Source organism: Neomonachus schauinslandi, chromosome 6, assembly GCF_002201575.2.
Source record: "Neomonachus schauinslandi chromosome 6, ASM220157v2, whole genome shotgun sequence".
In the NCBI taxonomy this organism is placed as follows: domain Eukaryota; kingdom Metazoa; phylum Chordata; class Mammalia; order Carnivora; family Phocidae; genus Neomonachus; species Neomonachus schauinslandi.
In genome coordinates, this window is record NC_058408.1 from 6,382,865 (window position 1) to 6,396,300 (window position 13,436).

At 57.8% G+C, this 13,436-nt stretch overlaps 1 protein-coding gene across 1 annotated transcript; it reads right to left on the minus strand.

Annotated features, from left to right (window-relative positions):
• Positions 1–1,259: 1,259 nt before the first annotated feature.
• On the minus strand, positions 1,260–3,796 carry SPATA46 (spermatogenesis associated 46). Its single transcript, XM_021698400.1, has 3 exons — positions 3,694–3,796; positions 2,337–2,450; positions 1,260–1,786 (listed from the first exon to the last, which is right to left on the minus strand). Exons 1-3 carry the CDS (start codon positions 3,794–3,796, stop codon positions 1,260–1,262), a joined length of 744 nt encoding a protein of 247 aa, XP_021554075.1.
• Positions 3,797–13,436: the final 9,640 nt, after the last annotated feature.

Consider the following 13,436-nt stretch of genomic DNA (forward strand, 5'->3'; position numbering starts at 1 on the left):
AAAGAACCGCAAATGATATTTTAGCAGGACAGGGATAAGCAGAAGCAGCTCTGCTAAACCAGAAAGCAGAGACCTCACTATAGGACCACTGGAAGGGCAAGGGGGAATCTTCCATTCCAACCTGTTGGCCAGCCAGTGGGGAGGCAGAGGTGAAGGGAGGGTTGATGCCGGGCTCCCCCACCCAGAGGAGATGCCCCATGGCAGTGAGAGGGTCCCTGGGGCATTAGGGAGACGAAATGAGAGGTAAATAAGGCCTAAAAATAAGACCATTAAGCATTCAGCTCTTTTTTTTTTTTAACCACATAATGGGTAAAACAGATGTCTTCTCTGCATCCCTGATGTTCAGCCATGTTTCTGGGTCGGAGTTGGTAGTGAGGCTTGCTCAGAAATGGGATGACTGTCGGGCTTGCCTGCTGGTGCATTACTTGGTAATGGGAAGCCGTGTTTTCACGTGTGTACCTGCCTACTTTGACATGACTCAACACAGCCAGGTAGAGCTTCCCCTGGGTCAGAAGCAAGTCTGGTGTGCTTCAGCAAGCGTGCCCCTTCCAAGTGAAGGATTGTGTTGCACGGGGTGGAGGGTGGGCCCGGCCCTATGCACCTCTTTCCTGCCTTATGCGTGGGGGCGTGCAGTCCTCCCTGTTCCACCCCTCAGGAGATCTAACACCCGAGAAGGTTCCAGATGACGCAGGAAGCTTCCCTGTGCCCGTGGGAAAGGACGTTCGTTCTCCTGCCCTCTGGGCGAGCCCTCCCCTCTGAGCGGGGTGTGGCAGGGACTGGTCACAGGGGGGCCAACCAGGAAGCCAGCGTCTTTGAGCAGCGTTCTCATGCTTGCGCTGCCCCAGAATCACCCGGAGGGCTGCCGAGAACCCGGACTGCCGGGCTACCCGCCGAGTTTCTGATTCAGTGAATCTGAGATATCATTTCTCGCAAATTCCTGGGGGATGCTGACATTGCTGATCTGGGCACCTCACCTTGAAAAGCACCACTATAGAGGCTATTCTCAAACTTGACAAGGAGAGGGGAAGGAAAGGCGGGAGGGGCGGCGAGGGGGGCCTGCTGTGGCTAGGTAACCGTTCGCCAGAGGGGCACGGGATGGGGACCGGGAATGACCGCAGGTGGATCGGGGTGACCTCGGACTTGACAGAAGGCTGTGGCTAACTTTGGTTTATTGACATCTGTCTGGAGACACAACTAGGCTTTATCCCCTCTTTCCCTGAGATGTCCACTAACAGGACAGCTGCGGCCCTCCAGCCGGGCTACTTGAAGGCCTGGCAGCCACCCGAGGAGAGCCTGTCTCCCGGCCGGGCCTTCTGCTCCTTGCCCCAGAGGGTTTTGAGCTTGCGGTAGTACACCTTACAGCTGAAGCCCTCCCTGAAGCCCCCCTTGATGTGGCTCTTCAGGGAGTGCAGAGTCGGGTACATGCGGCAGCAGGCCGCACACTTGTAGCCGCTCTGCGGGGCCGGGTGCCACCTGGAGGCTGTGAGAATGTCCTGGGACGTGATGTAGTCCGTGGAGTCCAGTCCAGGCCTGGACTTCTTGGTGGCCTCTCGGGGGCAGGTGTTCTCCGGGGAGGAAGAGGACGAGCAGATGCTCTCAGCCAAGTCCTCCGGAAGGCAGCTGTCCCCCCTGCCCTCGTCCCGCTGCACGTCTGGGAAGCTGTAGGCCTCCAGGTGGCTCTCCGGGTCTGTGCACACAAAGTAGCTGTAAGGGGAGAACCAGGGCCGGTAGATGGTGCAGTTCCGCCTCAGCTGCTCCCCGTTCTGGGGGTCCCCCAAAATGCAGTCTGCGGAGGAAAGGGTGGGGTCTGAGCATGGAGAAGCAGAAAGGCAAGAGGTCAGGAGTCGGGCATGGCTTCGGGGTCCCTCCCCGCCCCCCCTCGACTGCGGGGCTGAGAGCAGGGGGGGAGTTGGGGTGGGGAGAGCCGCCTGAGGCCTGCCTTCCGGCTGCTCCCACAAATGGCAGTTTGATCTCTGGGGTGGAGACTCCACCGGCGTTTACTAAGCCTCAGCATCCGTCACGTGCCGCGCTCCCTGCAGACACCTTGCCTCCACTCCTCTAAGGGTCGGCAGGTGGCTCAGCGAACAGCCAGCCCTCTGGCTTCCCAGCGCCCCTTTTCCACCGCCAATTTTTCCAGCCTCCCTGTCTGCCCGCAACAACCCACGGGGGCGGAAGCTGCCGTTGCACCCCAGCTCGGGAGGCCGGCCTGTGGGGGTCTCCTGAAGGAAGGACCAGGAAGGAGAGGACCGGGGGGAAACGGCACCCTTCCTGTCGGGGAGCAGCCCGTGCCCCTCTAGCCTCTCACAGGTGCCTGACCAAGGCGGAGAAGGCCTCACCTGGAGAGAACCCCGTGTTCTGCACCCTGAGCCGGAAGGCACTGCCGTGGTACCGGGCTGGCAGGGCCTGAGCCGGGCTGGCCGCCTCGGTGGGTAATGCAGTCTTTGCAACGTCTGGTTATGGAAGAAACGCGCTGGTGAGCTGTGCAAGGCTGGGGGTCCTCTTCTTGTTGGCCGCCCCCCCCAACATACCTAGAGGCTCTACCTTGGGACTTGATGACATTGCAAAGCTGAAGAAAAACAGTGCCTTCTTTTGCACCCAAATAAGCAGAACTATTCTGGGTGGCATCCTGGGGAATGCCAAAGGGGGCCTTTTCGTTGAGATCTGGGAAAGATTCTCTCCAAGGGAGAATTTTAGATGCATACCAGATGATAGCTTTCTGCCTGGCCCATCCTTCTCTTGACCTTCCAGCAGCTTGCTCTGTATGTGTGTGTGTGTGTGTGTGTGTGTGTGTCTGTCTGTCTGTCTGTCTGTCTCTGCATTCTGCATTCCAGCCTCTGGGCTTGCTCTGGGATCCAGGGGAGGGAGTCTAGTCACGGACCACGTAGCTATCTTACATGGCCCCTTTGAGGATGAGAAGTCAGTTTCTCCAGTTGAAACATCTCCTGCCCACAGCCGGGGAGCGTTGAGGTGGACCCTAGCTGCGTGAACACCCTGATGACTGCTAACGCTTCGTAAAAAGCCAGCCTGCCTCAAATCCCAGAGTGGGACCGGAGCTCAGTTTGGGAAACCACCATATGAGGTGGTTTCCTACAGACACGTGGATGTTTCGGAGAGCTAGCTCCTGCGTAGAGGAGGCTTCTCAAGCTTTAATGTGCACACTTCTCCAGGAACCACCTGGAGGCCTTGTTACCCACGCAGGTTCTGAGTCAGCAGGTCTGGGGGCAGCCTGAGAGTCTGCATTGCTAACAAGCTCCCAGGTGAGGCCGCCGTGGAGGCCCACAGACCACACTTGGAATAGCGAGTCCTCCGAGCATCTGCCTTGATTCCCTGCTATGCTCCTCAGGGACCCTGCCTCCTAGGTTCCTACTGAGGGGTTGGTGAGCCTGCCTCTTCTCCAGCTTGTCCAACCAGGGCTAAAACTAGCCCCTATTCAACATAGACAGTCACCTGAGATTCTAGAGGAAAAAAACAAAACTGGACAACAAGTGTTTTCCCCCGTCCTTCCCTTGCCAGAAATGAATAAACAGCAGGAACTACTTACCATGAATGCAGCATTTTGAAAAATTATTTTCTCCCCATGTATAATTTGACTTTCTCACTAAATCGTAGTCCTGTAACATGATCTGGTAGAGTGCTCAATTAAAAGCTTCAAAAAAACCACATTTTTGTGGCCCTAGTGGCACCAGAGTTTACCTGGCAAGCTGGTGGCACGTGAGGACATAATGTCGGGAAAAGTGCTCAGGGCTGAGGAGGAGATTTGAGGTCCGGAAATGCTGAGGAATGAGAAGTTCTCCATATTCTGACTACTGTAGGGTATGGAGATCACACATCTGCTCCCAAGAGGCTGGTTGGGTTGTCCAGATGATGAACATTCTGAGTGCAGTTGACATCACAAGAAGGCCCCATGATTCCACTCGGTGGCCAGGCTATCCCTTTCAAGGACGGATGGAGTCTTTTAAATCTGGGGGCTTGTCATTCCTCATTGGCCTGCCTCGATTGAGAATGCCCAGGGGGAAGGAGGCCTGTAGCAGAGATGTGACCGTGATGTAATCTGTTGACCCCGCCCCATTGATCTTTGGTGTCCTTTCTATGTCCTTGCTGACACACCCAGTTCTGGGGACCTCTGTCCTCTCTGAATAAGCTTCTCGCTTGGCTTCTCCTTCATCTGCCTCACCTCTGCCATCTGCCATCAGATGTTTTTGTTCTTTCCGCTTTGAAGTTTGGGGTATAATTTTTACGTTTTCTTTGGAAATCATTTCAAAGTGACAAAAAGTTGTAAAACTAAAATCAGCTTCCGTGTATTCTGTATCCAGGTTTTCCTATTGTTAACATTTTACCCCTTTCGCTTTGTCAATTCGCCTCCCTCTGCCCCCTACTTGGTTTGCGGAGCTATCCCAAGGTAAGTTACAAGCATCATGTCCCTTTGTGCCTAAATGCTTCAGTGTGCACTGCCTAAGAGTAGGGACCAGATAATGTTTTAAATGGTCGGTGCTGTGTATTTTTAGCGAATGACTAAAACACAAAGGGCGGCTTACTCAACACCATTGTGCTCCTTCTAAGCAGTTTGCCGGGGAGACTGAACTCCGGAGCGGCCAGGCTGCCTCTCGTCTCTGCTTCGCTTCTGTCCTGTCCCAGCCTAGCCGGCTGGAGGGCTGTGGAGTAAGGGTGAAAGGTGATCATGCCACTTTGAAGATAAGCCCCGCTCTAGAGCGTCACAACAGGGGCAGACTAGGTACATAGAGTGCATTTGATCTAAACGCGCGTCTGCTTGGGCTGCGGGGAAAGATGTGGCCTGGCCATGGAGCACGTGCAGGTGTGAGTGGGCTTCTGGGTGTGAGAGCCTGGAGTCGTCGTCCTGTTGGGATCCGCCCGCGGGACTTCAGCGTTGCAGGACAGGGTGGAGAACCTCACTGCCTCCCCAGAGCCTGGCTTAGAAGCTTAGAAGGTATTGGAATTTAATGACACCATTGGCTTTGGCAGCCTTGAGGGTATTGGCGATTTGATTTGGCCCCTGCGGTGCAGAGGAAGATCCTGGGTTCCGGGGAGTTGGCGTGTGTGAGTTCTTACCCCCCTCTGCCGTTAGGGACTTGTGCAGCGTTAGGCAAACCTCCCTGCCACCGTGTCCACCTATTTTGTTCATTTAATGGTTGGAATGGGTGAACATCTCCCTGGTGTAAAATCGGGTGATTTGTGTGCAGAAATGGGACAGGAGAGTAATGAGCGTGTGCACACGGAACCCAGAAGATTTTGAATTTCATCCTGCGGGCGTGGGGGGTGGTCATTGAATTCTTCCCGCTGCCAGCTTGGGAACTTCCGCTAGGCTGCCTGTAGAGGGGGCTCAAAATGTTGGGGAACACATGGGAAGCTGCGTCAGGGCCTGTTTGTAGAGTTTTTAAAAACAAGACACTTTCGGTCTAGGTATTGAAGAGTTCGTGGGAACCTGGTTGTCCAGGGTTGGTGATATTCTGGCAGCAGTCCTGCTGTCTTGCCTGTTACGCTCTCCCGGTGCGTTGCTGCTGGTGGCCCGGGCAGGAGGTGACACTCCCAAAGTGGTCGGCCACTACATAAAATGTGTCTCTCTCTTGTTTGCTTCCCACCTGCTTTCCGAGCCCCTTTCTCGGACAGGTAAGAGACCATCTTCCTTATGGACGACTTATGTCACAGATGCTTGGCTTTGCTCGGATGTGTGCATGTGGGGGGTGCTGCGGGGCGGACCACCAGGTCGGGGTCTCATGGGTTTTCTTTCCATCATCGCCATTACGTTCCGAACCACCCCGCATCTAGTCCAAAGGGAGGGACGGAGTGTGCAGGTCATTAGTGCCACCAGCAGGAAAGGGGCTGCTGGCACATCCTTCCGGTGTGGAAATGAAGGAGGCCCCCCGCCAGAGTCCCACTTCTGAGACAAGAGCAGTTGCTCCCGGGCTGACCTCAAGAGAGGAGGTTATGACTGGCTTTCATAAATGGAAAAAGGCTCGGGAACAGTTCTCTACACTGTCCGCCCATAATGTGGTCAGGTTTTAAGTATTCCTATAAAAAGCCAATTCAATTAAGCCAAACTTACTAAATGCCGACTCTTGCGCCAGGCCCTATGCTGAGCACTCCAGAAAGTAAAAAAAAAAAAAATCACTCAGATGCTGCATCCCCTCGAGGAGCTCACCATTTCGTCATCGAGCCAAGGTGTGTTTGCCAGAAAGACTTAGGGAATTGTAAAGAACGCACAGGATAGGTTATCTTTAAATTACTTAAGAATTCAGCATAGACGTTCGCAAGGGCAGTTTTTCAAATAAGAGGAGCTCACAATTCACAAGTCACTTAGGGTTTTGTTGTTGTTGTCGCTTACACTTTCAGAAACGAGCACGTCTACACTGTAGATTTCACTTGAAACCAATAAGGAGACCACCACGGATATATCTGAGCCAGGAAGTGGGGGGCATCTGCCTTCCCCAGCGAACCTCTTTTGAGCATTTGCCCTGGTTTCGCAGTGGCGCGAATATACTTGCTGGTTTGGGGGGGAAATAGTTGAATGCTTTCATTGCAAAGGGCTTCTCTGCAGATTTTATGATCAAAGAAAAAACTCGAGGGATACGAGACGCGATAGGGAAAGTATGCCGAAGTGGATGGTGATGTGGCGAGATAGAGCTCTTAGCCGAGTCAGAGGAGCTGATAACCCCGCTGGGGGCTGGGCTGGAAGTCCTGCTAGGGTGGCGTGGCCACACCCGGAGCCCAGGCTGCCTCAGCCGGTCAGCTCTGTGCCCCAGACCCCAGGGCTCTTCTAACCCAGTTCCCTAGCACAGCCCCTGCCATGGTGCCTTCCCTGTGTGTGCGACAGACGTGCAGACCTGGGGGTGGGGTTCATCCGCTCCTCTCCCCACAGCTTCCTGCTGCCGCCCAAAGACCTTTACAATAGGCCTTCTCTAGCTAGTTGGTGCAGGGGGGATATGTCTGTTGAAACCACGGTAAAGGGAGATGCATCCGCTCTGGCGGGGGGCTCTGCAGTGGAGGGCAGAGGGAGCTACTTTATGCCAAGTTCAGCAGAAGAAGCAGCACACCCCAACCTCACGTACTCTTGCGAAGGCTCAGCGGGAATAGGCACTTAGAGGGGTAGATCCCCCAGATCGACAGAACATCTGGAGTAGTTGGTAAGGACAGAAACCTCACGTGTGCTTCCAAGGCCCCAGAATGGATCTGGCTCCTTGGAGGACTGAGCTTGACTTCCAGGTGGGGGAGGACGCCCTGGTACAAGCGTGTGGACGGTGTGGCCTAAAGCCCTGAGCACTGGTCGTTCCGGTGACAAACCTTAGAGCTATGATTTTGGCCTCTACAATTCTCCCATCTGCAGAATGGGTCTGGCAGTTTGAGAGATTTATTGAGCACCTACTGTATACCAGACCAGGCTAGCTGTTAAAGCTTTGGCCCCAGTGCTGACGTCCTCTCAGTTTGTGTTCACAACGAGAGAAAAATACCATAGTTCATGACTTCTTCAGTTTTTCTTCAGAGGGTTTGGTGACCCCGAGGTCAGGGGTCAAGCCAGGAGTCGAGGAGGCAGGTTTAAAGGGATAAGTTCGGTTGAAGTGACAGGTTTGTGGCTCGAGCTTGTCCCCGATGAACCAGGCGGGGCAGAACTGGAATTGCTGGTCCCACATCCCATCAGGAAAACCCGACCGGGAGGGTCAAGAGTACCTCTGCTGGTGCTCTCCTGAATGTTACCAAAGCCTCGGGAAGTGACAGCGGTGGGTGTGCTGTAAGGGCAAGAGGCAGAGGGACCCGCCCCCGCTCACCGTGTCCGTCTTCCCCTCTGTTTGCAGTGGACCACGGTGTGTTTGAGAACTTGAACACGGCCCACGCTCCGAAGCTGCAGCCCAGCTGCTCCTTCCCCCACTTGTCCAGGCTGGCGGCCCCCAGCTCTGCCGCCCTGGGGCCGGTGGAGCCCGATGGGCCGGGACTCTGGGTGGGCAGCAGCCAGCACCTCAAGAACCTGGGCAGAGCCGTGGGGGCCAAAGTCAATGACTTCCTGCGGAGGAAAGAGCCCTCGAGCCTGGACGGTGTGGGTGCCATGGAGATCAACAGGACCGCGGGGGCCCGGCTGGCCGGCGGGGTCGCCGGCGAGGAGGAGAGGTAAGTGCGGGGGGCGGGCCTGCCAAGCTCCGGGATGAACCCAGAGAGCAGTCCTGAGCCGGGGACGTGAGCTCATCCTGCGGAGAACAGGGCTGGGCCGTGTCCCTGGTTGCTGGCTGCCACCCGGTCACCACGGCCGAGGTTTACTGAGCACTGTCTGGTGTCTGCAAACGCCGGGCCACACGCCCGCCCAACCCTTGCAGCGGCCCTGAGGTGGATCAGGTGGTTCCCGTCTTGCACAGAACCAAGTTCAGAGGGGTAAGGTGAGGAGCTTCAGGTTACGAAGTTAGGAGTGGGCGGAGCTGGAGTCGAACCCCGGCATCGCCTGAAGCTCCCTGGGTGGATTCTAACACCCAGCCACACCTTCGAGCCACTGCCCTGCTGGTGATAGTGGAGGAATGTGGGTGCCCGTGGGACCCACAGGGGCAGGGGAGGGAGAAACCCGCTGGGGCCACCAGGTCCCTTCCAGGCCTTGTTTTCACCACCCGCTGTGCTCCTCAGCTGGTACTGTCCCCCATAGCTCATCTGTGGTCCCAGCGGCGACACCAGCCCCACGGGGCGGGGGGGGCAGGGGGCGCCAGGGCAAAAGCCAGCGGTGCTCCAGCTGCCACAGCCCACACAGCAAACCGAGGATGAAGCCCCAGCAGGAAAGCGCTTGCTGGGTGGGGGAGCTAGGGAAGCAAGGATCGGGGCACTGGGTCTCACCATCCTTAGAGCACGCGTGCCTGTCGTCATCAACCCCACAGGTCAGCCCCACAAGAAGCATTCCCTCGACTGGACCCCCCGCCCCCCATCACCAGGAAGCGGACCCCTCGGGCCCTGAAGACCACGCAGGACATGCTGATTTCGTCACAGCCCGTCCTAAGCAGCCTGGAGCATGGGACAGAGCTGTGTCCTGGGCAGCCCCAGGACACCCTTCCCCCTGCCCAGCCGGAGCCCCCCGTGGAAATGGCGGATAGGGGCGAGGCTCTGCCCAATGGAGAAGTTTCCCCGTCTGTGCCTGACCTGATTCACCAGGATGGCCAGGACGAGCCCAAGCTGAAGATGACTGAGTGCCGAAGGGCCTCGTCCCCTGGCCTCCTCGAGAGGAACGGCCTCGGACTCAGCCCCATCCACCTGGCCCCGCCACTGGGGGCCAGCAGCCCCCCTCCTCGGGCACGGACCTCCAGCCTTGACAATGACGGCCGGCACCCAGACCTGCTCTCCTTTGAGTAGGGCCTCTCCTCCCTGCCAAGCACCCCCCTTCCCCTCGGCCATCTCCTTCCCTGGTACCTCTTGCCCCCCAGCTCTGCGTGCCCTTTGCCCCCTTGTGCAGAGATCAGCAGAGAGCCAGTCCCCCCGTGTGGGCTGTGCAGGGCCAAGAGTCCCTCAGTCATCCTCGTTAAAGGCTCGTGTTCCATAAGCTCCTCTGGGTGCCGGCCGCAGCCCTGGGGTGTTGGAGCCCCTCTACTCCCAAGCTGCCCTGACTTCCCACTGGACCCCAGGGCCACCAGCCCGGGATGAAGGCTCCTGCCGGCCTCCCACACGCTGCCTGTGCCCCCGCCCCTCTCCCTCCGTTCCCTGGTTCGTTTCTCCTGCCTCAGGGGCGGGGGGGGGGGGGGGGGGTGGCAATCCTGCTGGTGGGGAATGATGGGTTTGGCGGATGATGGGCTCAGACCTGGAAAGCTGCATTCCCTGAGTGCCGCCCAGCCACTGTTCTCCCGGTCCCAAGACCGCGGAGGCCTCAGGTGGTTGCCTTGCCTCTGCCCTCTGGGTGTGGGCCAGAGGGGACACCAGGCCTGAGACCCAGAGGCAGCCAGGTCACCGGGGGCTCTCGGGGTGTTTCCTGTCTGGCCAGTTGGGGAATGTGCCAAGCTCCCTGGGACAGGGCACAGAGGCAGCCACTGAGGAGGCACTGGGGGAAAGGGGTACAACCCGCCACGCGTGGGCTCCCTGCGCAGAAGGGGAGGCCGGGCCACCCCTGCTGTGTGAAGACAGGGCTGGGCAGACCCCAGCAGAAGCAGCACAGCAGATCATCATCTCGCTTGGGGGCAGGGCCCATGACTTGGTGTCCAGGCGGCTGGCCTTGAGAACCTGGAGCCAAAGTCGTGGAGAAGACAGGATGAGGACAGAGCAGCCACCGGGGCGGGGGGGGGGGGGGGGCAGAGCGGCTTTTCAGGGACCAGCCCACGGCCTGAAATGAGGCAGATGTAGGGTCTGGGTGTGGTAAGTGCCAGAGCCGGGGTGACAGACGTGAGACTGGGATGTGGCAGGAGCTGTGGGGCAAACTACCTCTCACCAGGCAGGAGGGGCTTTGCTCTTGTGCTGGAATGGCCTGTGTCTCCCGCGAGGGCCCTCTGCCCTGCCTTTCCCCTGCCTGGATGCTGCATAGTCCTCTCTGCGTCCCAGCCTTCGGGATCCATGTCGGGACCGACCCAGTTCATCCAACCCTAACTGGTTCCGACCCTCCTGGGTTAACGCACTTTTATGTTCCTCTCTCCCACCAGGGCTCCTGTCATGCTGTCTTCCTGTGGCCAGGAGACCCTGTCAGGGGGTGATCCCAACCCTGGGGGCCTTTGCAGCAAGAAGAGAACCTCCCTTTTGTTGAACAGGGTGGCCGGCTCCCCAGGAGAAGGCTGGCATGGCACATCCAGCCGTGGCAGGCCGGTGGGCAGTCTTCCTCCTGGGACTCCTGCGGCCTCCCCTTTTCTGTCCACTCAGCTCCCCGTGTCCCCCAGTACTGCTCACTTCCCACTTCATCCTGTCACCCAGTTCCTGCTCCCCTCCCCCACCCCAGCCTCTGCCGCATGAAACATCCAAGCAAACTCCTCTGGACCCGGAGCCTGGTCGGGGGTGGGCTCGCCAGGGTGCCGGCTGCCCTTCCTGCATTCTTGCTTCTGCAGCCTTCCCGCCCCATCTCGCGCCCCATCTCCCATTGCTCCAGAAGGCCAGGCTGCATCGCGTGCTCCCGGCAAAGCCTCGGCTCCCTTCCCCGAGGGGCTGCGCAGGCCGGGCACCCTGCCGGCCGGGGTGCAGTGGGCAGGGCAGCTACTGAAGGTCTAGATCCTGCTGCCTTCCTCCAAGGACATCACAACGATATGATCTCTAATCATATCAGAAGTTCTCAGGACTAGCATTTGGAAGCCTGTGAGTTCTCCCAGAACGGCTTGGAGTTCTGCACCCAACACAGCGCTGGGGATGGGGGCAGAAAACCTAAAGATGTGTGCTGGGAACTTCCACGCCAGAAGCTCGGTTTGCTTCTCTGGCAGGAAACCTAGCAGAGCCTTGCCCCCCTGGGGCTCCTGCCTCAGAGATCAGGGTGGCCCTGGCCAGGTGACGTGGCAGCCGGTCATGCAGAGAGCTGGCGCGCCCAGGGTTGGCTTGAGCACCCTGCTCTCCATGCCTTACCCAGCCGCTGCTGAGGTCCTGGTCCTCAGACTCGGAGGTTAGCCCAGGGATCCCAGGTCATCCCAGGACCATCGCCAGGATGACGCTGGAGTTCCTCAGACTAGTGTCTGATGCTGAACGAGGGCCCGCGTGGGACCCTGCTCCAATCTTTGGCCTCTCTATGATCTCCACCCCGGCCATCGTCCTCCCTCGTTTGGGGGGATGCTGCCACCTGGGGGAGGGGGGCTCGAGCCTGAGGTCCCGTCCTGGATGCAGCAGATACCGCCTGGTGCTAGGGGCTGAATGCTGCCCCCAGGCAGCAGCGATGACAACATCTAGTCCCTCCGAGGGCCTGGGCTCTGCCCAGCTTCCTGTCTGTCTCAGCAGCCTGACCTCCCTGTGAAAACAGCCTGGCAGCCACTGCCCCCACCCCAACACCTCATAGTCCAGCTTCTCTGGGAGCTTGGCCCTGGGTGGCCTGGTCGACACAAGGGCAGGATAATGAGGAGCAAAGGACCCAGTTTCTGGGTCTGCATAAGGAAGCTGGGGGCACAGAGTCTCTTCCCTCCCTGTTAGCCCCACAACCCCACTGTATCCCCCTAGTCAGCACGTATCCTTCCCCTGATAAATCACAGGTGAGCTTCCAGAACCTGGCAGGAGGGTGGTGTGTTCCCCTGCACAGAGCAAAACTTATCTGTGTGATGTATGTGGACGGTATGAAGACAAACATGCTTATGGTCCATCGGCTTTGAAAGAACAGAGTTTGGTCCCAGTCTGGGAGAGGAAGATTACAGATCTATTCTGAGTATGAGTATTTTCTAGAGATTTTATATTTATATTTTTAGTAGTGTTCTGGTAGAAGGAAACTGCAGAATAAAACAATCTGGTTTGGTTTTGCCGGTTTGGTTTTGGTTTCTCCGGACTGATGGGAAGTGGATGGTTTTCTCAAGGCTGGCTTGTTGCGTGGAGAGCATTGGCATTTGGGGTTAGAAGCCTGGACTGGTGAGACAGAGGTCGAAACCCGAGGCAGGTGGGCACTGCCTGCTGACCCCCCACCTGAGGCCCTTGGGGGAAGTGATCTCAGGTTGTCCCCCTAACTGGCTGGCCACTAAGGGTCCCTCTCCCAACCTGAGCGTCATGAGGCTGTTTCAGGGGCGACATGATGGACGTGCGTAAGCCCCTCCTCCTCAGGAGGACATGCAAATGGACCCCTGGATTGGCCTCCAGATTACCCTGGGGTGCAGCCCTCTTCCCCCAAGGAGGGGACGGGGCTGTGCGTGTGCATACAGACCTTCTTCAGAGGGACTGGAGCTGCTGACAGAGGTCCTTCCCCGCCCTGGGGCAACTCGAGGCTCGGTGCTCACTTACTGGGAGACTGTGGGTTGGAGCAGCGCAGGCCCGAAGCCTTGCTGCCCCCAGGCCGGTGTCGGACCCAGGGACCCAAAGGACTCACACAGCTGAGAATCGGCCAGGCCTCTAACCACCTGAAAAGGGAGGAAGTGGAGAATCGAGGCGGGGCGGGGGGGGGGGGGGGGGAGGAAAAGAGGTCTTCGTTCTGTTCACAGAAGCCATACACATTTTTAAAGGGGGAAGGATGGGGCCTTTCTGTCCAGCTCTCTGTCCTTTGCTGCTGCAGGGGGTGGGGGGGTGGATTCTACAGGTCAGCATGCGGGGTCCCAGGCTGCACATCCGAAATGCCTTGGGCAGGAGGCCCCAGCCTTTCCTCATCGAACTCCACTCTTAGTTTCTCAGAGGAAGTGCAAGAAGACCATGGTGCCCGAAGGGCCGGCTTGCTCCGCGGTGGGGTGCAGCACATTGTTCTGGAAAGGCAGGAGAAATGCAGACACCAATCCAGCACATTCCACGCATAGGGGGAAAGCATTGAAATTACTTACAATAGCAAACTTTTCTTTAAGTCTAAGCTCCAGCGACTGTTCTTCAGGTAACTTTTCCCA

Bases quoted from the DNA above. Each gene is read 5' to 3' on its own strand.
- SPATA46 (XM_021698400.1), bottom strand. From the start codon at position 3,796: ATGGAGAACTTCTCATTCCTCAGCATTTCCGGACCTCAAATCTCCTCC. The intron at 2,451-3,693 runs GTAAACTCTGGT...TTCCATAACCAG, and splicing joins ACGTGCCACCAGCTTGCCAG to ACGTTGCAAAGACTGCATTA. The intron at 1,787-2,336 runs GTGAGGCCTTCT...TTTCCTCCGCAG, and splicing joins GAACACGGGGTTCTCTCCAG to ACTGCATTTTGGGGGACCCC.